We start from the raw sequence: 26,907 nt of genomic DNA, 5'->3' as shown, positions 1-26,907 counted from the left end.
CAGAGTGCTGGCAGATTGTCCATTCGTAAATTTGGAGCGTTCAGAGCGCACACTGGACGCTCTGGCCGGGGAGTAGAGTTGATCCGAGCGTTCTGACCTCACAACGTTAGTCAAGCACCCAATCTATCTGGCTAATGTTGGCTAGCTTGCTAGCTACTTCCAGACACAAATGAGAGAACACCTCATTCTGACCATTTCACTCACCGTAGAAGAGCTGGTTAGGCTGTTTTCATGTTATCCAGAGCGTTGGTAACTGTAACTGTGCTGCTGGCAACAAATTAATGAAGCTTTTTTGACACCGGCCATATCAAAGGGTGTTGAGTGTTCGCAAATTAATCAGTTATTCTGCGCTCTGGCACACTCAGACGAGTGTGCTCTGAAATCGGAGTAGATAGCCAGAATGAATTTACGAACGCACCCTTAGGGTGTGTTGATAAATTCACTCTGGAGTGCCAGAATACACTCAGAGTATGCTCTGGGCATTCGTAAAATTCAGAGCGTTGTCAGATTGTCTGTTTGTAAATTCAGAGTGTTTCGCTCTTGGAGCGTTCAGAGCGCACACTGGACGCTCTTGCCAAGGAGTAGGCTTGATCACAACAGCAGTCAAGCACCCAAGTTCTGGCTAAAGTTAGCTAGCTACTTCCAGACAGGGTGTGTTCGTAAATTCACTCTAGGTATCTACTCCAATTTCGGAGCACTCTCGTCTGAGTGTGCCAGAGCGCAGAAAAACTGACGAATTTACAAACGCTCAACACCCGTTGAATATGGCTGGTGTCAGTAAACGTTGGCAAAAAAGCTTAATTAAATTGTTGCCAGCAGCAGTTACAGTCACCAACGCTCTGGATAACATAAAACAGCCTAACCAGCTCTGCTAGGGCGAGTAAAATGGTCAGAGTGAGGTGTTCTCTCATTTGTTTCTGGAAGTAGCTAGCAAGTTAGCCAGTTAGCTTGGGTGCTTGACAGCCATTGTGAGCCCAGAACGCTTGGATCAATTCTACTCCTCGGCCAGAGTGTACAGTGTGCGCTATGAACGCTCCGAGAGCAAAACTCTGAATTTACCAAAGGACAATCTGACAATGCTCTGAATTTATGAATGTCCAGAGGGCACTCTGAGCGCAGTCTGGCACTCCAGATTGAATTTACGAACGCACCCTATGTTGAGAACACCTCCCTCTGACCATTTGTCTCGTCCTAGCAGAGCTGGTTAGGATGTTTTCATGTTATTTAGAGCGTTGGTGACTGTAACTGTGCTGCTGGCAACAATTTAATTACGTTTTTTGCCGACCTTTACTGACACAGGTCATATTCAATGGGTGTTGCACGTTCGGTAAATTCATCAGTTATTCTGCACTCTTGCACACTCAGATAAGAGAACTCTGAAATCGGAATAGATAGCCAGAGTGAATTTACGAACGCACCCCTACAAAAACTGCGTGTTGGGCTCACAAAAATAACTACTACATGGAATTCAAGTAATCGAACCGACATCGGTAAATTAGTTGTTTAATTTCTCAGCACTATTCTCCACAAATAATATTATATCTGAATAAAGTATATTATCAAATCAAAGTTTATTTGTCATGTGCACAGGATACAGCTTGTGTAAACAGTAAAATGAAATGATTACTTGCAGCTCTTCCTCAACTGCAGAATAAATGTAAAGTAGCAAAGTCAATCAATAGACAATACAAATAAAACTAGCAAAACAGTTCATAAAAAAACAAGGTAATAAAACCAATAATAAAAGAACACAATAGTTTAAAGATGCACTATGCAGAAATCGCTCTGCCATTTCCCGGTTGCAAAAATTCTAATAGTTCACCTAATTTCAGTTTATGTGTCAAAACAAGCAAGTATAGTGTAGAGAGTAATTGTACCATCTAAACAACTGTGAAATATATTTTCCCATAACCAAAAATGTTGTGTTTTTAGCTGTTTGAAGCTGGTGTACAAAACCCAAAGTAAAAGAAGCAAAACCGAAACTTAGGAAGGGGAAGCATAGAAATAGCACATATATAACAGATCTACTGCTTCTTAAACTTGCTTTCAATGAGAATGTCAGATCTATAACACACATTTCTATGTGAATTTGGTCGGGTCGCCCAAAAAGTTACATATTGCAGCTTTAATGTCAAAATTCATAAAGGCTAGCAAATGTCCACAATTTATTAGGATTTTATGCCATGGGTTGCTATCAAATATAACGTGAATAATGCATGAGAACCTGGGTGGGAACCGACAAATCACAGCTCCTGAGGCGTTTCTCTACCGACCAATGAGCAAAAGAGAAGTGCAATCGTGAACACTTGCAGTAAACTGACCTTTCTAGCCGTCTCATCTGACAGAACGGTCTCTTTACAAAATCATCATGCCGTTCATTGATTTAGAAAGTAACTTACCTGCTAGTAAGTTTTCTGAGGAGTTCTTGAAAAAGCTGGGGTACCAAACAGCTGCTATTCTAGGCAAACCCGAAGAGGTGAGTAGGTAGCTCTGGTCCACTGCGTTACTGTGTTTAATAACGCTACTGAGTGAAGTTGTTACAGTGTTGCCTCACTGCAGCTAAAGAGCAGAGGTTACAAAATATCACCAATACGACACATTCTCTATCGAGATTGCAGTTAGCTGTATGTTAGGTAGGTTATGCTCGTGTGTGTATTTATGTTGTCTTTTTTTAATGTAGAGAATGATGTTGGTGGTGAAACCTGGACTGCCAATGCTCATGGGTGGAACTTGCGCTCCGTGCGTGATACTGTCTGTGTCCGCCATCGGTGTCACTGACACTGCGGTGAAGAACAACGAACACAGTGCCAATATCTTCACTTTTCTTACTGGAGAACTTGGTCTTACTGAGGACAGGTTAGTAGTTGATATGTGGGAACTCCTTCAAGACTGTTGGAAAAGCATTCCAGGTGAAGCTGGTTGAGAGAATGCCAAGAGTGTGCAAAGCTGTCATTTTTTAACATTTGACATTTTAGTCATTTAGCAGACACTCTTATCCAGAGCAACTTACATGAGCAATTAGGGTTAAGTGCCTTGCTTAAGGGCACATCGACAGATTTTTCACCTAGTCGGCTCGGGGATTAGAACCAGTGACCTTTCGGTTACTGGCACAACGCTCTTACCCACTAAGCTACCTGCCGCCCTGTCATCAAGGCAAAGGGTGGCTATTTGAAGAATCTCAAATATAAAATATATTTGGATTTGTTTAACACTTTTTTTGGTTACTACATGATTCCATATGTGCTATTTCATAGTTTTGATGTCTTCACTATTATTCTACAATATAGAAAATAGTAACAATAAAGAAAAACCCTTGAATGAGTAGGTGTTCTAAAACTTTTGACCGGTAGTGTATTTACTATGTACTGTATTTCATTTGATATTGCATGAATATAATATTGCATTTAGTAGATATTAATTATAGAAACATGATTTTTTTGTATATTATTTGCATTGCATGAACCTAATTATAGGTTAACTTGTATTCTCCAGGATCGTGATCAGGTTCTATGCACTGGAGCCACATCAGGTCGGAAAGGAAGGAACTGTTATGAGTTACCTGTAGGAGGCACTATGGACGACAGAGTGACTTCAAGCATCCATTCCACAACAGTTGCCATCGGCGAGAACAAACCCTGCCAGTGGATTTCCACCACTCAATTGGACAAGAGTGCCACATGTCATCATTAAGACTTGTATTGCATTTTATCATAATGGAATTTGATCCCATGGAATTTGACCCAATGACACTATGCCCTGGAACCAGGACTTGTTCATTTCAATTACTGTACATGTCTGCAATAGTAAACCAGGGATGTAGCTCAGTTGGTAGAGCATGGCGTTTGCAACGCCAGGGTTGTGGGTTTGATTCCCACGGGGGGTATGAAAAAATAATGTATGCACTCACTAACTGTAAGTCGCTCTGGATAAGAGCGTCTGCTAAATGACGTAAAATGTAAATGTCAACCAGAACCACACATTTGACAAGCTAGATGATATAAGAATATATTCGTCTGAACCTGATTAGAAGAAATGTAAGTCAATTGACCTGTATTCAATGTTATTACTATGTCATTTCAACTATTCATTTCATATCACAAGAACATTGGATAATGTGGTTGAGATTTGTTTTCTGCTGTTTTGGTAGTAAGAATCACAATGACTAACATAGATGATAGACTAGTATTACCAAGTACTTTCAGTACAAAGGAAGCTAAGTAAATGTCATACTGTACCACAGCTGTGAAACAGCATTCTATGCATTTGTTGAGTGTAGAAGCAGATGAGGACATTACACACTGTATGCTGCATTGGACTAATATGCAGACGGTATTTGTGAAGGGCTGTGCTCAGTGAATTTCCATATACTGTATTCCTTTTGAATTTATTAGGCTCACAAGTATCAAGAAAACGTTGCGAAGGATTTGCTCTACAATTAGTCATACATGAAGTAAAGATACTTATATTCTCACTTGAGTGTCCCCACATGACTCCAAATTATTTGCAGAATTTAATGTCTTGTAGATATTTCTTGACACTCAACAGGAAGAGTGGAAGTGTGTTAAAATAATAGAAGATGTGCTTAAAATGTGACATTGAATAGCTAGATATTTAGGAACAATGCACTGTAAACCAAACCAATGAAGTGCTATCTTTCCATGCAATACTGTCCACTACAGTCCAGTATTAGGCCTAATCTTGTCCAACAGCCATGTACATATGAAGGAAAAAATATATAAATATATTTCGACTGTGTGCTTGCTGTCCATACATAATACAATTTAGAATTTATTAGGATCCCCAATTAGCTGCTAGTCTTGGAAAGTTTTAAGTTTGCCTTGTAACAACCCCTGCTGGATTAGTTTATTAGTATACAGTAATGTCCTTTTGTTTGAATGGCAAGGCAAATGAAAATGATCTTGCTCATTCTTGGTTGGCTTGTGTTGAATTCAGAACAACATCCCTTTAATCTTGCTGTATGCATCTTTCAGGATGTCGTCTGCTTCTCCAGGTCCTCTGAGGGGCCAGGTAGAATCTCTCCTTAGCTTTATCCTTATTCATCAGCTTGGTCAGTAGAGCCCCTGAGCCTCCTCTCTCTAGCTCCTCATCATTAAGGATGTGAAAAGACAACCAGGGATGCATTACTTTCTTAGATTGAGAATTACTGCACAGTGATTCCTACCCATCTCCCCATATCAGTCAAAAGATAAGACTGTGTTACCTACCTATATGTTGTTCCGTAACAGCTCAGCAAGACTATTCTGGTTCATCTTCATCAGGATTGCTATAGTGATTGTCCCAGCACGGCACAGATGGTAGGTCTGCACCATCTTATCCACTGTGTCCATCCTGTCTGCATTCTCCAGCCGGCTCTTTGGGATGGGAGGATAGCCATCCAATACACACTGAGTCAGGTGCCACTGAAATCTCTTCAACTCGTCAGACGTCAGTTGCTCCATAATGTTAAGCAGCAGATCCGAACTGATCACCATGGTTGATCACTACACACAGTACTTTAGAACAAGTAGAAAAACTGGTCAAACTTTGACTGAAGCACCCTCTAATAATTGGTTTTTAAAAAATATATAGAAAAACAATACAACCTTTTAGTGTTTATTGAGGCAAAACGTCTTACCTTTTTGGTATCCAAAATAAGCTTTTATCAGTGCCACCGTGTCACGATTGCAACACCCTGGGTTTACTTTCACTTTTGACACCAGGAAATATCTGTATATGAGTACACTCTGGCGGGAAACAACTCGCAAACTCCTTCTTCCTTGTGTGTGTGTGTGAGAGAGAGAGACAGCGAGAGGCAGGTCTGTAGGACTGCCTTGTTTAGTTGTGAAAAATGCTCCTCTTAAAAGCACATGTTATTTCAGAAATAAAAATGTATATGAAGGACCAATAGGCCTACAATAAGTGATTAGAATAAGGGCCAGATTAACATTGTGGTGGCCTGTTTGCATCTGTTATAAGTGTAATCTAAACCTGAGAATATTGTGTATACAAATTTGGCTTTGTTTACATTTTACATTTACATTTTAGTCATTTAGCAGACGCTCTTATCCAGAGCGACTTACAGTTAGTGAGTTTACAGTATGAATACAGTACTGGACAGGGCCTTGCACAGATTGAAGAGGAGTGGACTCTCTCCTGTACACTCTTCCACTGATCCTTGATTAGTATTGAAATGTTTCCACAGTTCCTTCAATTCAATGATGGACACCACTGCTGAAAAATTACTATAAGAACCCATGACCAACCTTGCATCATGTAGACCAGATGACAGGCTACACATCTCATAATGTCATATATGAGAAGGAAAAGGCATGAGTGGCAACCAAAGAAGGTAGAGCTGACAACAATTAAAACATTGGTTTATTTTAAGGACCACCCTGAGCCTGATTTAATTTGTTGGAAATGTCCCCTACCAACCAGACCTCAACATTGACATGGTGGCTGGAGGAGGTAGTACAAACTCCATCAGTAAAGAAAGAAACCTGTAAAGAATAAAAAATAAAAAATACATTGACATCTACAAGACAACATTGATGATCTGGAATTTTTCTATAAACCGAAACAATATTGGGGCTGGGAAACTCTGATATTGATCAGTTTTGCAGTCCTATTTTCATCACATAACTATAGTCTGTCATTAACATGTGTGAATGTTGCTGTTTGTTTATAATCTACTGTGAAAGCCACTTGCCACAGCTGAAGTCCCTCTGGGAAAAATAAAGTTATTGTATTGTATTATTTTATTTTATATCAGTTATTCTATCAGTTCAGTCAGTTACACTGCATTCTATAATTCTATTATATTCTATTCTCGTGGCTGTACCTAAACTTGACTTAATTCACAACAACTGTCTTATCAAGGCCTGTGGTTCCCAACCTTTTTATCTTACTGTACCACCAACTGAATTTCGCTCTGCCCGGAGTGCCCCTGAAGTACCCCCTCATGTGCATTTTTTCAGTAAGCCTATGGTCTTCTCATGAGTCTTCTCAAGTACCCCCTGTGGATAGGTCAAGTACCTCTGGTTGGGAACCACTGATCTAGGCTATTTTCATATTTAACTGGGCCACCTAACTACTGCCATCACAATCAAGAGTGCAGCCAGGATAGTCATGGCTAGAAGGGATCCATCCAGCTTTTGTCAAATGAACGTCAAAAGGTATTTTTTTCCTCACCTTAACCTAATTATCCTAACCTGCTGCGTAAGCCCTTCTAACCATGACCCCAGGAGAGGAGCGAGCGACCCCCAACCAAAGCAAACTTGTGTCGGCTTGGACGGCTTCTAGGGAACCCGTTGCTATCAACAACGTGGACCATAAAACGTCAAGGTCAGCTCTTTGCTCCAATCACAGACCAGCAAAGTTTTGAATCAGCCAATCACCTATCAGAATGCTAGTCTACCGGAAGAATGGTGTTTTGGAGGACGCTTTGCCTGTGGAATGAAATGCTAGCAAGCTAAGTAAAATATATTTCACAATATATATAATCAACAATTTCGAGGAATATTTGGGTTTTCACATGGTGAGTTACTTCTGATGTTAATGCTACAGTAGATACTTCAACTTATTTTTAGCTAATCAATTTGTACACATCGCAGTCTCTGTCTTAGCAGAAACTCGGTTAAGCCAAATAGCTAGCTAGCTAACGTTACCAGGCCGTTTACATTTAAGTCATTTAGCAGACGCTCTTTTCCAGAGCGACTTACAAATTGGTGCATTCAACTTAAATGTATTGTGGTATCGACTGTATTTTTTAAGCTACTTATCTATCTAGATTGCTAGTATAGTGGCTATCTAACTAACTACTTATCTTTTGATTGCCAGATACAATCTCCAACTAAACAAGAACACACCTTGTTTGTTTACACTTGCCCCCATTTCATTGAGGTTTGTGTTTGATGATGGAACCAGGGAAACTGTCCCTTATCAAGTCCTGCTTTGCACCAAGTACTCTGTTCCTGACAGTGCTTATGATTCTGCCTCCTTTTGAAAAAGTCTCCCTTTGGCTGAGTTTGTTTGAAGGTGTGGTAATGCTGGGCCACAATAGAAAGGTTGAGCTGAAGAGGGAGTTATTTTGTGGCCTTTGCGTAGTTGATACACTGCTTTTTTACAGAAAAAAGCAATGAGTACCCGATCAATCTCACCGCCCCTACATGTGCATGTGAATGAGACCACGCCTGTGCATGTGCATGTGAAGAAGAGTAGGAGCCCTGCCAGGACACCACAGGTTGGAAAAACCTTTTCAGGCGAACACATTTGAAACCGTTAATTAGATGTCCTAGTTTCCTATCAATACAGTTCTGATTCAGGGCCTGAGGTGCTGAACTGATACGAAAAGAATGGAGAATATGTTCTACACTGTTTCCAAGGGTCTCTGAATGTATACTCCTTTCTCTTATGCTATTTGATACTGTGTACCATGCACTACATGTAAAGGCATAGTGTCTCCCTTGAGTTTCATGCTGTCTGTTTTTTAGGGTAGGACTAAGAGCGATGGAGGGAAACTGCGACCTACTGCAAAGGTCAAAACACGAGTGCCGTGGATACCGCCTGGGAAGGCCTCCATACGGGATGCCTCCTACAAATGGGAGGTCTGAAATGCTCTTCACTCCTTTTATCTTGTCTGTCTATTTATCTTAACCTCTATGGCATTGGTGTCACGTATACAGGACGGTTGAGCTAACATGTGCTAATGTGATTAGCATGACTGTTGTAAGTAACAGCAAACTTTCCAGGACATAGACATGTCTTATATGGGCTGAAAGCTTAAATTCTTGTTAATCTAACCGCACTGTCCAATTTACAGTAGCTATTACAGTGAAAAAAGACCATGCTATTGTTTGAGGAGAGTGCACAAAAACAAAAAACTTATCACAGCAACTGGTTTGATACATTCACCTCTGAAGGTAAATAATTTACTTATGTTCAGTAATCTTGCTCTGATTTGTCATCCTAAGGGTCCCAGAGATAAAATATAGCATAGTTTTGTTTGATAAAATCAATTTTTATATTCAAATGTAGGAACTGGGTTCTACAGTTTGAACCCTTAATGTCTCTGGCTCAACACACACACCGCCCGGCCATCTAGATGTGTGAAAGTTAGTGTATAAACTACCATCTAGATGTGTGAAAGTTAGTGTATAAGTTAATGATCCATCATGTATGACATTCCTGGGAGTGTGTAAACTTACATTGTATGTTCTCTATAGTTATGTACTTGAAAATGTATCAATTGACCAATTCGGCAGATTTGGGAAGACTTGATACAAAATAGTCCAGTATTGCAATGCTTCACTGGATCAATCTGAAACGTTGCGCGCACACTGCTGCCATCTAGTGGACATTTTCTAAATTGCGCCTAAACTGCAATATTATATTGAGGCCTTTACTTTTTCTTTTTTTTTGGTCATTTTAGCAGACGCTCTTATCCAGAGCGACTTACAGATAGTGAGTGCATACATATATTTTTTTATTTTTCATACTGGCCCCCCGTGGGAATCGAACCCACAACCCTGGCGTTGCAAACACCACACTCTACCAACTGAGGTACATCCCTGCCGGCCATTCCCTCCACTACCCTGGATGACGCTGGGCCAATTGTGCGCCGCCCCATGGGTCTCCCGGTCGCGGCCGGCTACGACAGAGCCACTCGGGAGTACTTGCATTTCAAAGATGATGGAACAAAAAATAGAAAACACATGTTTTTATGTTTGTATTATCTTTTACCAGATCTAATGTGTTATATTCTCCTACATTAATTTCACATTTCCACAAACTTCAAAGTGTTTCCTTTCAAATGGTATCAAGAATATGCATATCTTTGCTTCAGGTCCTGAGCTACAGGCAGTTAGATTTGGGTATGTCATTTTAGGCCAAAATTGAAAAAAAGGGTCAGATCCTTAAGAGGTTAATTTCCACTAATGCAATGTATCCATGTGCCTATTAAAGCAATGTCTCATGAAAGCACTCATTTCAAGACTCTCCTATCAACCCTTTCAATAATGTGTTACAATGGATCAAAAGAAGCGATGTTGCCAGAGTCTGTGGTCGCTGAATCTATTCATGTCTCAGGGGCCGACTCATCGTCTGGAGATCACACCATTACCTCAGCCCGAGACCTCCCACTCTCCGCTGCGATTTGCTGACCTCTCGTCAGAGGAGGAGGAAGTTCTGCATGGACGAATCAACCAGTACGAGAGGAAGATTGACAGCCTGATGACTGAGGTCAGCTCGTTCAAAAGTGTGGTCTGTCCATCCCATAAAATTATCCTTAGGCCCGGATGCACAAGTTCCCTACCTCTTGATACAACATTTATTTAATCTTATAAGTGTGTGTGTGTGTGTTTAGGTGGAGCTGCGGAGGAAGGAGCAGCTGCTGGAGCGGCAATCGGAGAAGCTGAGCACCTCCCAGCGGGTCATCGAGGAGCAGGAGGAGGAGCTGGCCGAGGTGGCCAATGAGCTGGAGGTCACGGAGAGGGAGAACTCCCGCCTGCGCCACTCCATGGAGAAGATGCTGGAGGAGACCGACTGCACCAGCAGGTATGGACCAGACAGACACACTTGAAGCCATAGTTTATTAAAATTTAATTTAATTTACTTTGTTTTCCTAACGTTCCAGCTTTAACTTATTTTTTTCCCATGTATTAAAATTATATACAGTATTTTATGGACAGTGTTAGTCAGAAAGTAGAGAGGGAAACAGATAGTGAGTGGCAGACAGACAGGAAGGGCCTAGGTGGGATTCAATACCCTGTTGCCAGCAGGTATGTGTAGTCCAGAGTTGACTGTGATGATGAGCCTTGATTCTCAGATGCCTTTAACCCATCAATTGTCTTTAAAATAAAAGAAGGTATATTTAGTAGTTATTTATATACAGTACCAGTCAAAAGTTTGGACAGACCTACTCATTCAAGGGTTTTTCTTAATTTTTTATTATTTTCTACATTGTAGAATAATAGTGAAGACATCAAAACTATGAAATAACACATATGGAATCATGTAGTAATCAAAAAAAGTGTTAAACAAATCAAAATATATTTGAGATTCTTCAAACAGCCATCCTTTGCCTTGATGACAGCTTTAAACACGCTTGGCATTCTCTCAACCAGCTTCACCTGGAATGCTATTGTACATTTGTATACAATCACATAATTCTCTCTATTATGCATGGGAATACTTTGGAACAGATTTCCACAATTAAAATCACTTGGTGCTGATTTGCTGGAGTTTCAAAATGTCCCTGCTACATGGTATTGGAATAGCTTTATGTAAAGTGAGTAAGAACATTTTAAGTGGATGATTAAATAAATAGCATTTAATTACTTATTGAGACCCACCCCTTTTTACAACAACGACACCCACATTTGTATAGGTTTTCCGGTATCTATCAGACTGACCGGAAACAACAGAACAGGTTTAGCGATCTTGTGCATTTTTAGCAGATTTCCTTCTCCATCCCTTTCTTCACTCTGCTTGGGAATATGTCTTGTGGGTATTAATCTTGTTCATAGCGATACGAAATGAGTGGTGCATTTAATTAGGCTAAATTGAATTCTGCTTGATTATTTGACCCATCTTCCTGACTTGACAGTCATTGTTTCCCACAGCCAGCAAGGGCATTAGGGTAAGAGATAATCACACGGGAAAACATAGATTTGAGATTCTTCAAATAGCCACCGTTTGCCTTGATGACAGCTTTGCACCCTCTTGGCGTTCTCTCAACCAGCTTCACCTGGAATGCTTTTCCAACAGTCTTGAAGGAGTTCCCACATATGCTGAGCACTTGTTGGCTGCTTTGCCTTCATTCGGCAGTCCAACTCATCCCAAACAATCTCAATTGGATTGAAGTCGGGGGATTGTGGAGGCCAGGTCATCTGATGCAGCACTCCATCACTCTCCTTCTTGGTAAAATAGCCCTTACACAGCCTGGAGGTGTGGTGGGTCAGACTACACTTGAAGACTGTCGTTTCTCTGTGCTTATTTGAGCTGTTCTTGCCATAATATGGACTTGGTCTTTTACCAAATATGGCTATCTTCTGTATACCCCCCCCCGCCTTGTCACAACACAACTGATTGGCTCAAACGCATTAAGATGGAAAGAAATTCCACAAATTAACTTTTAAGAAGGCACACCTGTTAATTGAAATGCTTTCCAGGTGACTACCTCATGAAGCTGGTTGAGAGAATGCCAAGAGTGTGCAAAGCTGTCATCAAGGCAAAGGGTGGCTATTTGAAGAATCTCAAATATAAAATATATTTTGATTTGTTTAACATTTTTTGGTTACTACATGACTCCATATGTGTTATTTAATAGTTTTGATGTCTTCACTATTATTGTACAATGTAGAAAATAGTAAAAATAAAGAAAAACCCTTGAATGAGTAGGTTTGTCCAAACTTTTGACTGGTAGTGTATAAAATCGGATAATTGTCAGGAGCCGAAAGTTAAGTTATCGAGAGCCACCAATGACTTGCGAGCCATGCAAAATATCACTGGCCTGTTATAATGTCATGCAATGAGCCCCGGTGTCCTGACTAAATTCCCAATCTGGCCATCATATGATCATGGCCACCTAATCATCCCCAGCTTCCAATTGGCTCATTCATCCCCCCTCCTCTCCCCTGTAACTATTCCCCAGGTCGTTGCTGTAAATGAGAATGTGTTCTCAGTCAATTTACCTGGTAAAATAAAATAAATAAAAACTGAGTGTACAAAACATTAAGAACTTTCAATGACATAGACTGACCAGGTGAATCCAGGTAAAAGCTATGATCCCTTATTGATGTCACTTGTTAAATCCACTTCAATCAGTGTAGATGAGAGGGAGGAACAGGTTGAAGAAGGATTTTAAAGCCTTGAGACAATTGAGACATGGATTGTGTGTGTGCCATTCAGAGGGTGAATGGGCAAGACAAAATATTTAAGTGACTTTGAACAGGGTATGGTAGTAGGTGCCAGGCACACTGGTTTGTGTCAAGAACTGCAATGCTGCTGGGTTTTTCATGCAGAACAGTTTCCTGTGTGTATCAAGAATGGTCCACCACCCAAAGGACATCCAGCAAACTTGACACAACTGTGGGAAGCATTGGAGTCAACATGGGCCAGCATCGACAGCTTGTAGAGTCCATGCCCTAACGAATTGAGGCTGTTCTGAGGGCAAAAGGGGGGGTGCAACTCAATAATAGGAAGGTGTTCTTAATGTTTTGTACACTCAGTGTATAATTAAGCAATAAGGCCCGAGGGTTGTGGCATATGGCGAAGCAACGCAGAGTGCCTGGATAGAACCCTTAGCCGTGGTATATTGGCCATATACCACAAACCCCTGAGGTGCCTTATTGCTATTATAAACTGGTTACCAATGTAATTAGAGCAGTAAAAATAAATGTGGTATATGGTCTGATATACCACGTCTGTCAGCCAATCAGCATTCAGGGCTCGAACCACCCAGTTTATAATACACATTTTTTTCCTTTCTGTGTCCCATATTCACAATTTGCCATTGCTCTGCCTCTCATACGACGTCTGCCTACACACCTGTCCAGACTAGAGAAGCCTATGGAGTCGATGCAGATGGAGAAGGACACACTGCTCAGGAAGTTGATGGAGGCTGAGATAGACGGGACAGAGGCTGCAATACAGGTGTCAGCCCTCAGAGAGACTGTCACCAAGATGAGGAGCGTCAGTGCCAGCGTGAGTGTCAGCAGAAACAGGGTTAGGTGGGTCAGCACAATTTCAATTCAGGGGGTGGATTGACATGCCAATTCACAGACTATTTATTATTTTCAGAGGGGATATCAGTTAACTTCCTCAGTTGACTGAATTGAAATGGAATTGACCCCAACCATGCTAAGAAACCAATATAGGCTTTCAAAATGCATATGGTACAGTGAAGGACAAAAGTATTTGATCCCCTGCTGATTTTGTACGTTTGCCCACTGACAAAGACATGATCAGTCTATAATTTTAATGGTAGGTTTATTTGAACAGTGAGAGACAGAATAACAACAAAAACATCCAGAAAAACGCATGTCAAAAATGTTATAAATTGATTTGCATTTTAATGAGGGAAATAAGTATTTGACCCCCTCTCAATCAGAAAGATTTCTGGCTCCCAGGTGTCTTTTATACAGGTAACGAGCTGAGATTAGGAGCACACTCTTAAAGGGAGTGCTCCTAATCTCAGCTTGTTACCTGTATAAAAAGACACCTGTCCACAGAAGCAATCAATCAATCAGATTCCAAACTCTCCACCATGGCCAAGACCAAAGAGCTCTCCAAGGATGTCAGGGACAAGATAGTAGACCTTACACAAGGCTGGAATGGGCTACAAGACCATCGCCAAGCAGCTTGGTGAGAAGGTGACAGCAGTTGGTGCGATTATTCGCAAATAGAAGAATCACAAAATAACAGTCAATCTCCCTCGGCCTGGGGCTCCATGCAAGATCTCACCTCGTGGAGTTGCAATGATAATGAGAACGGTGAGGAATCAGCCCATAACTACACGGGAGGATCTTGTCCAATGATCTCAAGGCAGCTGGGACCATAGTCACCAAGAAAACAATTGGTAACACACTACGCCGTGAAGGACTGAAATCCTGCAGCGCCCGCAAGGTCCCCCTGCTCAAGAAAGCACATATACAGGCCCGTCTGAAGTTTGCCAATGAACATCTGAATGATTCAGAGGAGAACTGGGTGAAAGTGTTGTGGTCAGATGAGACCAAAATCGAGCTCTTTGCCATCAACTCAACTCGCCGTGTTTGGAGGAGGAGGAATGCTGCCTATGACCCCAAGAACACCATCCCCACCGTCAAACATGGAGGTGGAAACATTATGCTTTGGGGGTGTTTTTCTGCTAAGGGACAGGACAACTTCACCGCATCAAAGGGACGATGGACGGGGCCATGTACCGTCAAATCTTGGGTGAGAACCTCCTTCCCTCCGCCAGGGCATTGAAAATGGGTCGTGGATGGGTATTCCAGCATGACAATGACCTAAAACACATGGCCAAGGCAACAAAGGAGTGGCTCAAGAAGAAGCACATTAAGGTCCTGGAGTGGCCTAGCCAGTCTCCAGACCTTAATCCCATAGGAAATCTGTGGAGGGAGCTGAAGGTTCGAGTTGCCAAACGTCAGCCTCGAAACCTTAATGACTTGGAGAAGATCTGCAAAGAGGAGTGGGACAAAATCCCTCCTGAGATGTGTGCAAACCTGGTGGCCAACTACACGAAACGTCTGACCTCTGTGATTGCCAACAAGGGTTTTGCCACCAAGTACTAAATCATGTTTTGCAGAGGGATCAAATACTTATTTCCCTCATTAAAATGCAAATCAATTTATAACATTTTTGACGTGTTTTTCTGGATTTTGTTGTTGTTATTCTGTCTCTCACTGTTCAAATAAACCTACCATTAAAATTATAGACTGATCATGTCTTTGTCAGTGGGCAAACGTACAAAATCAGCAGGGGATCAAATACTTTTTTCCCTCACTGTAGGTGCAACCTCAGGATATACTGTAGGTGTTGATATATGAAATTCTTTCATTTGGTTGGAAAAGAGGATGTCTGGGACTGAGTCTTCTCTCCTGGCGCGTCAGAAGGAGATGCTGCTCCAGAAACTGGAGACGTTTGAGGCCACCAACCGCACCTTGAGCCACCTACTGAGGGAACAGCACGGACGTGAGGTACTGGTACACCCTTCAGGCCAGTAGAGGGCAGATTAGCCTACAGCAGAGGAGAGCAACATACTTTTAGCCATAACAACATGATTAGCAAATATACTTTACTTACCCTGAACCATAACCCTACTTGAACCCGTAAGTTTCAACAACTTCCAGGATGGTGAAAATGCTGACAAGATGAGGAACCAATGACTTTCAGAAGCAGGAAGAGGCAGCAAGCCAATTACAACTCACAATCGTATCATGTGGCCGAAATAAGGCACTCTTATAACTGCACTTTTACCTGTTGTGGTGGCTGTGTTTTTAACAGGTGGAATCTATGAGGATGTCAGAACAGAAAGATGTACTTCTGAAGAGGCTGACGGACACACAGGCAGAAAACTCGGTGTGTTTCTTTGAATAAGCCACTGTCCGTCAGCAAAATATTCCTTGAATTACGAATCACCAAAATGTCCTCTTCAAATTTTTTTTGCTCTTTAGGCAGCTGATGAATAGAAGAAGGTTATACTGAAGTTAATGTCTGTGTCATTCATAAAGCATACATTACACTATAAGCATATCATAAACATGGCATGTCATCACACAGAATCTTTTGGTGAAACTGCAACAGAAAGAGAGAGAGGTGACGCAACTGACTGCACTTCTGGACACAGAGAAGGTCAAGTACAGAGGCAGTAATGTGTCTCACACACTCACAGCGTGTTCATCAAATATATCGTTATTTGAATGATTATGATAATGTATTTGCTGTCTGTTGATGTTCCAGGAGAATGCTAAGACCACAGGCGAACTGTCTAAAGTGCTGGAGTCTACTCGGGCCCACTTGCAGAGCCAGTTACGCAGCAAAGAGGCTGACAACAACCGCCTTGTTGTGCAAATCAAGGTAGAGTAGAGTGACATGTTTGTTGTTTGGATTCTGTTTAGTACGTAATTCAACTTGCTCTGGAGCAGCTTCATTTTGCTATATTTACATATTTTGCCTATGCCTTGTTGTAAAATAAAAGTTAAAAGATCATTCCCACTACAAATATTGTGAGAAATAAGGTATTTTTGCTGTTTTCTTCTGCAGACACAACATTTCTTCCTGTATGTTTTTTTCATCCTCTGCTTTTGGGTTTTGTCAAGAACCTGGAGCGGGCTGCCAGTCAGCAGCAGGGGGAGATGGGTCACCTGCTGGAGCAGCTGCGGGGTCTGAAACTTCAGGCAGAGGCCGACAAAGAGGACCTGAAGAGGGCCACGCGGGCCCAGAAACACCGGGCTGAACGCAGCGAAGACGCCGCCGGGCAGCTCGGCACCCAGCTACTGGACGTGGTAGGTGAAGGGGAGGAGAAGGTGGCCTAGCTCAGTTTGTGTCTAATCTTTATCATTTAGAGGTGTTAAAGAGGTACAAAAACTGACCTTGAATCAGTGCTTAGGAACAAGATATCCCACAGAAGAATAGCTTGATGATTAGTCCACCTTTGTTAGTAATGGGCTAGAACAACAGCCAGATGTACCGTGTAGCTCTCTGGGGCCAGGCTTGAATAATGTTTAAATATATTGGATGATGTTGTTGATTTCACAGGAGAACCAGATGGCAGAGGCCCTATCAGCAGCAGAGAACTGGCGTGGTTGCCACACCCAGGAAATGAAGGACAAGACTCAGCTAGAGATGGAGGTCTCAGTCCTCAACAGGTGAGTGAAAGAGAGAGATGCATCAGTTGATTGACCACTTTCTCTCAGAATAAGAGGGAGCACAGAATCAAGCACAATCATGAATATGTCAAATGTAAAATATAGTCAAATCAAAGTTTATTTGTTGCGTACACAGTTTAGCAGATCTTATACTGAATGCAGTGAAATGCCTATGTTACTAGCTCCTAACAATGCAGTAAAATGTCAAAGAAGTACACAAATAATCAACCAAAATATTTATCAAAAATTTCTGAACAAATTAATTAACAACCCAAATAGCACTGTAACAGTAATCCAAATGCAAGCTATACATACAGTACCAGTCAAATGTTTTACAACACCTACTCATTCAAGGGTTTTTCTTTATTTTTACAATTTTCTAAAGAATCTCAAATATAAAATATATTTTGATTTGTTCAACAATTTTTGGGGTTACTACATGATTCCATATGTGTTATTTCATAGTATTGATGTCTTCACTATTATTCTACAATGTAGAAAATTGTAAAAATAAAGAAAAACCCTTGAATGAGTAGGTGTTCTAAAAAGTATTGGTCTTCACAAAGTTCGCTGCTTCAGTGTTATGAGATATTTTTGTCAGATGTTACTATGGTATACTGAAGTATAATTACAAGCATTCCATAACTGTCAAAGTGTTTTATTGACAATTATATTAAGTTTATGCAAAGAGTCAATATTTGCAGTGTTGACCCTTCTTTTTCAAGACCTCTGCAATCCGCCCTGGCATGCTGTCAATTAACTTCTGGGCCACATCCTGACTGATGGCAGCCCATTCTTGCATAATCAATGCTTGGAGTTTGTCAGAATTTGTGGGTGTTTTGTTTGTCCACCAGCCTCTTGAGGATCGACCACAAGTTCTCAATGGGATTAAGGTCTGGGGAGTTTCCTGGCCATGGACCCAAAATGTCAATGTTTTGTTTCGCGAGCCACTTAGTTATCACTTTTGCCTTATGGCAAGGTGCTCCATCATGCTGGAAAAGGCATTGGTCGTCACCAAACTGTTCTTGGATGGTTGGGAGAAGTTGCTCTCGGAGGATGTGTTGGTACCATTCTTTGATCATGGCTGTGTTCTTAGGCAAAATTGTGAGTGAGCCCACTCCCTTGGCTGAGAAGCAACCCCACACATGAATGGTCTCAGGATGCTTTACTGTTGGCATGACACAGGAATTATGGTAGCGCTCACCTTGTCTTCTCCGGACAAGGTGTTTTCTGGATGCCCCAAACAATCGGAAAGGGGATTCATCAGAGAAAATGACTTTACCCCAGTCCTCAGCAGTCCAATCCCTGTACCTTTTGCAGAATATCAGTCTGTCCCTGATGTTTTTCCTGGAGAGAAGTGGCTTCTTTGCTGCCCTTCTTGACACCAGGCGATCCTCCAAAAGTCTTCGCCTCACTGTGCATGCAGATGCACTCACACCTGCCTGCTGCCATTCCTGAGCAAGCTCTGCACTGGTGGTGCCCCGATCCCGCAGCTGAATCAACTTTAGGAGACGGTCCTGGCGCTTGCTGGACTTTCTTGGGCGCCCTGAAGCCTTCTTCACAACAATTGAACCTCTCTCCTTGAAGTTCTTGATGATCCGATAAATGGTTGATTTAGGTGCAATCTTACTAGCAGCAATATCCTTGCCTGTGAAGCCCTTTTGTGCAAAGCAATGATGACGGCACATATTTCCTTGCAGGTAACCATGGTTAACAGAGGAAGAACAATGATTTCAAGCACCACCCTCCTTTTAAAGCTTCCAGTCTGTTATTCTAACTCAATCAGCATGACAGAGTGATCTCCAGCCTTGTCCTCGTCAACACTCTCACCTGTGTTAACGAGATAATCACTGACATGATGGCAGCTGGTCCTTTTGTGGCAGGGCTGAAATGCAGTGGAAATGTTTTTGGGGGATTCAGTTCAGGAGGGACTTTGCAATTAATTGCAATTCATCTGATCACTCTTCATGACATTCTGGGGTATATGTAAATTGCCATCATCAAAACTGAGGCAGCAGACTTTGTGAAAATTAGTATTTGTGTCGTTCTCAAAACTTTTGATCACGACTGTATATACACCGGATGAATTTACACAAGATACACAATATATACAAAAGTATGTGGACACCCCTTCAAATTGGTAGATTTGTCAATTTCAGCCACACCCGTTGCTGACAGGTGTATAAAATCAAGCACACAGCCATGCAATCTCCATAGACAAACATTGGTAGTAGAATGCCCTGTACTGAAGAGCTCAGTGACTTTCAAGGTGGCACCTTTCCAACAACTCAGTTCGTCAAATGTCTGCCCTGCTAGAGCTGCCCCGGTCAACTGTAAGTGCTGTTATTGTGAAGTGGAAACATCTAGGAGCAACAACGGCTCAGCCACGAAGTGGTAGGCCACACAAGCTCACAGAACGGGACCACCGAGTGCTGAAACGCTTAGCGCCTAAGAATCGTCTGTCCTCGGTTGTAACACTCACTACCGAGTTCCAAACTGCCTCTGGAAGCAACGTCAGCACACGAACTGTTAGTCTGGAGCTTCATTAAATGGGTTTCCATGGCCGAGCAGCCGCACACAAGCCTAAGATCACCATGCGCAATGCCAAGCGTCAGCTGGAGGGGTGTAAAGCTCGCCGCCATTGGACTCTGGAGCAGTGGAAACGCATTCTCTGGAGTGATGAATCACTGGTTTGGCGGATGCCAGGAGGACGCTACCTGCCCCAATGCATAGTGCCAACTGTAAAGTTTGGTGGAGGTGGAATAATGGTCTGGGGCTGTTTTTCATGGTTCGGGCTAGGCCCCTTAGTTCCAGTGAAGGGAAATCTTAAATCTACAGCATACCATGCCATTCTAGATGATTCTGTGCTTCCAACTTTGTAGCAACAGTTTGGGGAAGGCCCTTTTGTGTTTCAGCATGACAATGCCCCCGTGCACAAAGCGAGGTCCATACAGAAATGGTTTGTTGAGGTCGGTGTGGAATAACTTGACTGGCCTGCACAGAGCCCTGACCTCAACCCCATTGAACACCTTTGGGATGAATTGGAACGCTGACTGTGAGCCAGGCCTAATCGTCCAACATCAGTGCCCGACCTCACTAATGCTCTTGTGGCTGAATGGAATCAAGTCCCCGCAGCAATGTCCAACATCTAGTGGAAAGCCTTCCCAGAAGAGTGGAGGCTGTTATAGCAGCAAAGGGGGGACCAACTCCATTTTAATGCCCATGATTTTGGAATGAGATGTTCCAAAAGCAGGTGTCCACATACTTTTGGTAATGTAGTGTATACTAAGAATGATATGTACAGCAGTAGATCTGTTAGATTGAGCTATGTCAAGAATCCAGTATATAAATAAATATTCGGTGTTTATACACTGTGTAACTACAATGTAATGTACGGTAGTATAAATATTAGAATGAGCTATGTCAATAATACTCTCTTTAAATACACAGTACAAAACCCCATGGTCTAACAGAAAGCCTTCATAATCCAACTTTTATCATTCTGCCCCACCATGTGTGTGTGCAGCCGAATGTCAGACCTGACACAGCAACTCCATGGGAGAGAGGACAAGGGCCGGGCTGAGAGAGAGGGGCTCCTGGACCGCCTGCACAGTCTCACCACAGAGGGTACCCACGCCAAGCTACAGAACCAGGGCCTCAAGGTCAATTACGACAATGGATTAACACTTGAAATTATTGGGCCAGTTTCCCGGAGACAGATTCATTTTAGTCTGGAAGTTGGACTAGAAATCACTTTTGAATGGATATTTTTCATTGGGCTTTAAAGGGGAATGGAAACACTTTAGGAAGTAAAGCTAAGCAAGGTTATAGTTAGCTGGCATTCAAAAGCCTTATGTTTCCCTTCCCCTTTAATCTGTGTCTGTACCAATCCATTATGTGGCACTACGTGGTACTTTCTTCTTTTACGAGAATCCCAATTCTACCCGGTACCTAACAAATAGTATGTGTTGGTTCTGGTTTCAGTACGTTACAAAGCTACAGAAGTAATTCATTATCCATAGATTTAGCTGACCAGATAATAGATTGCTTTATTGCATCATAACACTGATTTGCGGTCAGATTATTCTAGTACACACATGCACACCGTTCTCTACTGCAGGTTGACAGGCCTATGTCTGTGTTTCCCTCATTCAGGCCAGGTTATCTGCTGTGGAGGAGAAGCTGGCTCTGTCCCAGTCAGAGGTACAACAAGTCAAAGCCTCTGTGAAGCAATACGAGAGCCTGGTAGACAACTATAAGACCCAGGTACTGTATGTACAAGTATACACCATGTAGTACCCACACACAGACTCTGAATGCAAACATGCAATAATAGACTAAATGAAAGAGAATTGTCAATAAATGACTATTTGTGCTCTATGTGTATAAGTGCGTCTGTGTAATGCTACCCATTGCCCACCACTCAGGTGATGGAGACTCGGGCGGAGGCGGATGAGTACTGTGCCAGGCTGGGACAAACGGAGCGTGAGGCACGGGAGGTCCGGGACCAGGTGGAGAGGGAGGTGGAGGTGGTGCGCATGGAGCTGCTTGGCCGGCTGACAGAGCTGGAGACTCTTCCTGAGGCACTGCGGCGCTCCGAGGTCCTACTGGAGGAAGCTCAGGACAGGGAACACGCCCAGGAGAGACACAGCACCGAGCTGAGCACCGCCCTGGCCGACCTGCACATGAAGGTGTGTCTGTGTGTGGGGGGGGCTGACCTGAGCATGGTGTGTGTGCTGCACACAAAACTTAATGGAATGCTTCCAGACTGTGGATTTATTGGTGTTATTAATGGTTTATTAATGGTGTTGTGTGTGTGTGTGTGTGTGTAATAATGTGTGTGTATATATGTGTGTGTGTAGACATGTGTGTGTGTATATATGTGTGTGTGTGTGTATACAGTGGGGGAAAAAAGTATTTAGTCAGCCACCAATTGTGCAAGTTCTCCCACTTAAAAAGATGAGAGAGGCCTGTAATTTTCATAATAGGTACAAGTCAACTATGACAGACAAAATGAGAAAAAAAAATCCAGAAAATCACATTGTAGGATTTTAAATGAATTTATCTGCAAATTATGGTGGAAAATAAGTATTTGGTCAATAACAAAAGTTTCTCAATACTTTGTTATATACCCTTTGTTGGCAATGACACAGGTCAAACGTTTTCTGTAAGTCTTCACAAGGTTTTTGTCAGAACCGGCTGATGTGGATGTGGTGGAGGAGTCACACGCAGGACACAGAAGCTAAGTCAAACCGACTTTACTGCACAAAATTAAACAAGACACTGGGCCTCAACAAAACAGGAGGCGAACGATACGCAGCAGTGCGTAAAACACTATAATCCTAGGCGCACGAAACAAACAGTGCGACGGATAAGACTATACAAAATACGAAATACGAGCAGCACCCATAGACAGGCGAACAATAACACACAACACAACACACGACTAACAAAACGAGAAACTTATAGGGGACATAATTAACCCAAATGGAAACAGGTGTACAATAAAGACAAAACCAAACAAACATCGATAACATACAACGGTGGTAGCTAGTACTCCGGGGACGACGACCGCCGAAGCCTGCCCGAGCAAGGAGGAGGAGCAGCAGCCTCGGCCGACACCGTGACAGTACCCCCCCCTTGACGCGCGGCTCCAGCCGTGCGCCGACCCCGGCCTCGGGGACGACCAGGAGGACGCGGAGCAGGGAGCGTGGGGTGACCACGGTGGAACTCTGTCAGGAGAGACGGGTCTAGGATGTCCCTCCTCGGCACCCAGCACCGTTCCTCCGGGCCGTACCCCTCCCACTCCACGAGATATTGGAGACCCCCCATCCGACGTCTCGAGTCCAAGATGGACCGAACTGTGTACGCCGGAGGGGGCGGAGGAGTCTCTCCTATCTCACCTTCCTGGAGTGGACCAGCTACCACCGGCCTGAGAAGAGACACATGGAACGAGGGGTTAATGCGATAATCATTAGGCAGTTGTAACCTGTAACACACCTCGTTCAATCTCCTCAGGACTTTAAAAGGCCCCACAAACCGCCAACCCAGCTTCCGGCATGGCAGGCGGAGGGGTAGGTTTCTGGTCGAGAGCCAGACTCGATCTCCAGGTGCGTACACCGGCCCCTCACTGCGGTGGAGATCGGCGCTCGCCTTTTGTCGACGGATGGCCCGCTGCAGATGGACGTGTGCAGCGTTCCACGTCTCCTCCGAGCGCCATACCCACTCATCCACCGCAGGGGCCTCGATCTGGCTCTGATGCCACGGTGCCAGAACCGGCTGGTACCCTAACACACATTGGAAAGGGGTTAGGTTGGTGGAGGAGTGGCGAAGAGAGTTCTGGGCCATCTCTGCCCAGGGAACATACCTCGCCCACTCCTCCGGCCGGCCCTGGCAATACGATCTCAGAAACCTACCCACATCCTGGTTCACACGTTCTACCTGCCCATTGCTCTCCGGGTGGTAACCCGAGGTAAGGCTCACCGAGACCCCCAAGCGTTCCATGAACGCCCTCCAGACTCTGGAGGTGAACTGGGGACCTCGATCAGACACTATATCCTCGGGTACCCCGTAGTGCCGAAAGACGTGGGTGAATAGTGCCTCAGCGGTCTGTAGGGCAGTAGGGAGACCCGGCATTGGGAGGAGACGACAGGCCTTAGAGAACCGATCCACAACAACCAGTATAGTGGTACTCCCCTGCGAGGGGGGAAGGTCTGTGACGAAATCCACCGAAAGGTGAGACCAGGGTCGTTGTGGAACGGGCAGGGGTTGTAATTTTCCCCTGGGCAGGTGTCTGGGCGCCTTACACTGGGCGCACACCGAGCAGGAGGAGACATAAACCCTCACATCCCTGGCTAACATTGGCCACCAGTACTTAGCGCTAAGGCAGTGCACTGTCCGGCCAATACCTGGATGTCCAGAGGAGGGTGACGTGTGAGCCCAGTAAATCAGTCGATCCCGAACCTCGAGCGGAACGTACGTCCGACCCACAGGACACTGGGGAGGGCTAGGATCGGTACGCAACGCCTGCTCGATTTCCGCATCGACCTCCCACACTACCGGTGCCACCAGACACGACTCCGGCAGTATGGGAGTGGGCTCAACGGACCTCTCCTCTGTGTCATACCGCCGGCACAGGGCGTCTGCCTTACCGTTCTGGGACCCAGGGATGTACGTGATTTTAAATACGAACCGGGCCAGAAACATGTTCCACCGCGCCTGACGAGGGTTCAATCTCCTAGCTGCCCGGATGTACTCCAGGTTACGGTGGTCAGTCAAAATGAGAAAAGGGTGTTGAGCCCCCTCAAGCCAATGCCTCCACACCTTTAGGGCCTGTACCACGGCTAACAGCTCCCTGTCCCCTACGTCATAATTTCGCTCCGCCGGGCTGAGCTTCTTAGAGTAAAAAGCACAGGGGCGGAGTTTAGGTGGTGTGCCGGACCGTTGCGATAGTACGGCCCCAATACCGGCCTCTGACGCGTCCACCTCCACCTGAAATGGTAAAGCGGGTTCCGGATGCGCCAGCACCGGAGCTGAAGTAAACAGGTCCTTCAGTCTCCCAAAAGCCCTGTCCGCCTCGGCTGACCACTGCAAACGCACCGGACCCCCCTTCAAAAGGGACGTTATGGGAGCTGCCACCTGTCCAAAACCCCGGATAAACCTCCGGTAGTATTTTGCAAACCCCAAAAACTGCTGCACCTATTTAACCGTGGTTGGGGTTTGCCAATTACGCACGGCTGACACACGGTCCACCTCCATCTTCACCCCTGACGCGGACAACTGATAACCCAGAAAGGAGACCGACTCCTGGAAAAACAGACATTTCTCTGCCTTGACATACAGGTCGTGCTCCAACAGCCTCCTCAACACTCGGCGCACCAGGGCTACATGCTCGGCTCGGGTAGAAGAGTACACCAGAATGTCATCTATGTACACGACCACACCCTGCCCCTGCATTTCCCGGAAGATCTCATCCACGAAGGATTGGAAGACTGAAGGAGCATTCATCAACCCGTATGGCATGACGAGATACTCGTAATGACCCGAGGTGGTACTAAATGCTGTCTTCCATTCATCGCCCCCCCTAATGCGCACCAAGTTATATGCGCTCCTGAGATCCAGTTTTGTGAAGAAACGCGCTCCGTGCAATGATTCCGTCATAGTCGCAATCAGAGGGAGTGGATAACTGTATTTCACAGTGATCTGATTGAGACTACGGTAATCAATGCACGGGCGCAACCCTCCATCCTTTTTCTTCACAAAAAAGAAGCTCGAGGACGCAGGGGAAGTGGAGGGCCGTATGTATCCTTGTCTCAGAGATTTGGCTATGTAAGTCTCCATAGCCCTCTTCTCCTCTTGAGACAGAGGATACACGTGGCTCCGCGGAAGCGCTGCTCCTGCCTGGAGGTCTATCGCACAATTCCCCTGTCTATGAGGAGGCAACTGCGTCGCCCTCGATTTACTGAACACAAGTGCCAAATCCTCATACTCAGGGGGAATGTGCATTGCGGGCACCTGGTTTGGACTCTCCACCGAGGTCTCCCCCACGGAAACACCTAGACATCGCCCCTCACACTGGGCAGACCACTCCTTAAGAGCCCTCTGTTGCCACGAAATGGAAGGATTATGGGTACTCAACCAGGGAATTCCCAGCACCACCGGATACGCAGGAGAGTCGATCAGATATAGCTGAATAGTTTCCTCATGACCCCCCTGCGTACACATCCTAAGTGGTGCTGTGACCTCCCTAATCAACCCCGATCCCAACGGACGGCTATCTAGTGCATGAACGGGAAATGGGGCGTCAACAGGAAGGAGGGGAATCCCTAACTCTAAACAAAATTTCCGATCAACAAAATTCCCAGCTGCGCCTGAATCTACTAGCGCCTTATGCTGGGAATGAGGTGCAACCTGTGGAAAACGTACAGGTATACAGAAGTGCACAACAGAGAGCTCTGGGTAAGTGGGACGCCTACTCACCTGGAAGGGCTCCCCAGTGCGTGGCCTGTTGTCCTCTCCCCTAGGAGACCCTCCCCAGCACCTAGCCGCGGTGTGCCCTCCACGGCCACAGTTGGTGCAGGGGACGGCCCCCCTCGGGCTCCTCCTCTCTCTAGCGCCAGCACCCCCGAGCTCCATTGGGCTCGGCTCGGAGGTGCTGGAGGGTGGAATGGACGAACCCCACTCGGAACGTCCGCGGGTGGCCAGCAGGGTGTCCAGCCGGATGGACATGTCCACCAACTGGTCGAACGTGAGGTTGGTATCCCTGCAGGCCAGCTCTCGACGGACGTCCTCCCGTAGACTACAACGGTAGTGGTCGATGAGGGCCCGCTCATTCCACCCTGCATCCGCCGCTAGGGTCCGGAATTCCAGGGCGAACTCCTGTGCGCTCCTCTTCCCCTGTCGGAGGTAGAATAGACGCTCCCCCGCCGCTTTCCCCTCAGGTGGATGGTCGAACATGGCCCTGAAGCGGCGGAAGAATTCCGCGTAGGTGATGGTGGCGGCGTCTATCCCCCTACATTCGGCGTTGGCCCACTCCAACGCC

The 26,907-nt window shown here is 44.6% G+C and overlaps 2 protein-coding genes and 1 long non-coding RNA gene across 3 annotated transcripts in view; 2 read left to right on the top strand and 1 right to left on the bottom strand.

Moving 5' to 3' along the window:
* Positions 1 to 2,299: 2,299 nt before the first annotated feature.
* LOC311128521 (D-dopachrome decarboxylase-A-like) lies at positions 2,300 to 3,650 on the top strand. Its single transcript, XM_084160714.1, has 3 exons — positions 2,300 to 2,476; positions 2,681 to 2,856; positions 3,493 to 3,650. The coding sequence occupies exons 1-3, from the start codon at positions 2,369 to 2,371 to the stop codon at positions 3,563 to 3,565; spliced, it is 357 nt and encodes a 118-aa protein (XP_084016840.1). The 5' UTR covers positions 2,300 to 2,368; the 3' UTR covers positions 3,566 to 3,650.
* Positions 3,651 to 4,365: 715 nt separating this feature from the next.
* LOC311128522 lies at positions 4,366 to 5,741 on the bottom strand. Its single transcript, XR_014613214.1, has 3 exons — positions 5,636 to 5,741; positions 5,226 to 5,513; positions 4,366 to 5,100 (listed from the first exon to the last, which is right to left on the bottom strand). It is a non-coding gene; the product is annotated as an uncharacterized lncRNA (long non-coding RNA).
* Positions 5,742 to 7,470: 1,729 nt separating this feature from the next.
* LOC311128384 (outer dense fiber protein 2-like) overlaps positions 7,471 to 26,907 on the top strand; it is a 28,977-nt gene continuing 9,540 nt past the window's right edge. Inside the window, exons 1-15 of the mRNA XM_084160501.1 lie at positions 7,471 to 7,537; positions 8,129 to 8,242; positions 8,493 to 8,606; positions 10,087 to 10,239; positions 10,364 to 10,554; positions 13,557 to 13,704; positions 15,609 to 15,695; positions 16,003 to 16,077; positions 16,279 to 16,350; positions 16,459 to 16,575; positions 16,818 to 17,003; positions 17,257 to 17,366; positions 20,893 to 21,028; positions 21,522 to 21,632; positions 21,794 to 22,057. Coding sequence (XP_084016627.1) covers positions 7,535 to 7,537; positions 8,129 to 8,242; positions 8,493 to 8,606; positions 10,087 to 10,239; positions 10,364 to 10,554; positions 13,557 to 13,704; positions 15,609 to 15,695; positions 16,003 to 16,077; positions 16,279 to 16,350; positions 16,459 to 16,575; positions 16,818 to 17,003; positions 17,257 to 17,366; positions 20,893 to 21,028; positions 21,522 to 21,632; positions 21,794 to 22,057 — 1,881 coding nt within the window. The 5' untranslated portion in view covers positions 7,471 to 7,534. The remainder of the gene's footprint in view (positions 7,538 to 8,128; positions 8,243 to 8,492; positions 8,607 to 10,086; positions 10,240 to 10,363; positions 10,555 to 13,556; positions 13,705 to 15,608; positions 15,696 to 16,002; positions 16,078 to 16,278; positions 16,351 to 16,458; positions 16,576 to 16,817; positions 17,004 to 17,256; positions 17,367 to 20,892; positions 21,029 to 21,521; positions 21,633 to 21,793; positions 22,058 to 26,907) is intronic.

Source organism: Coregonus lavaretus, assembly GCF_964263955.1.
Source record: "Coregonus lavaretus genome assembly, chromosome: 4".
In the NCBI taxonomy this organism is placed as follows: Eukaryota; Metazoa; Chordata; class Actinopteri; order Salmoniformes; family Salmonidae; genus Coregonus; species Coregonus lavaretus.
This window is presented reverse-complemented; position numbering and strand designations above follow the sequence as displayed.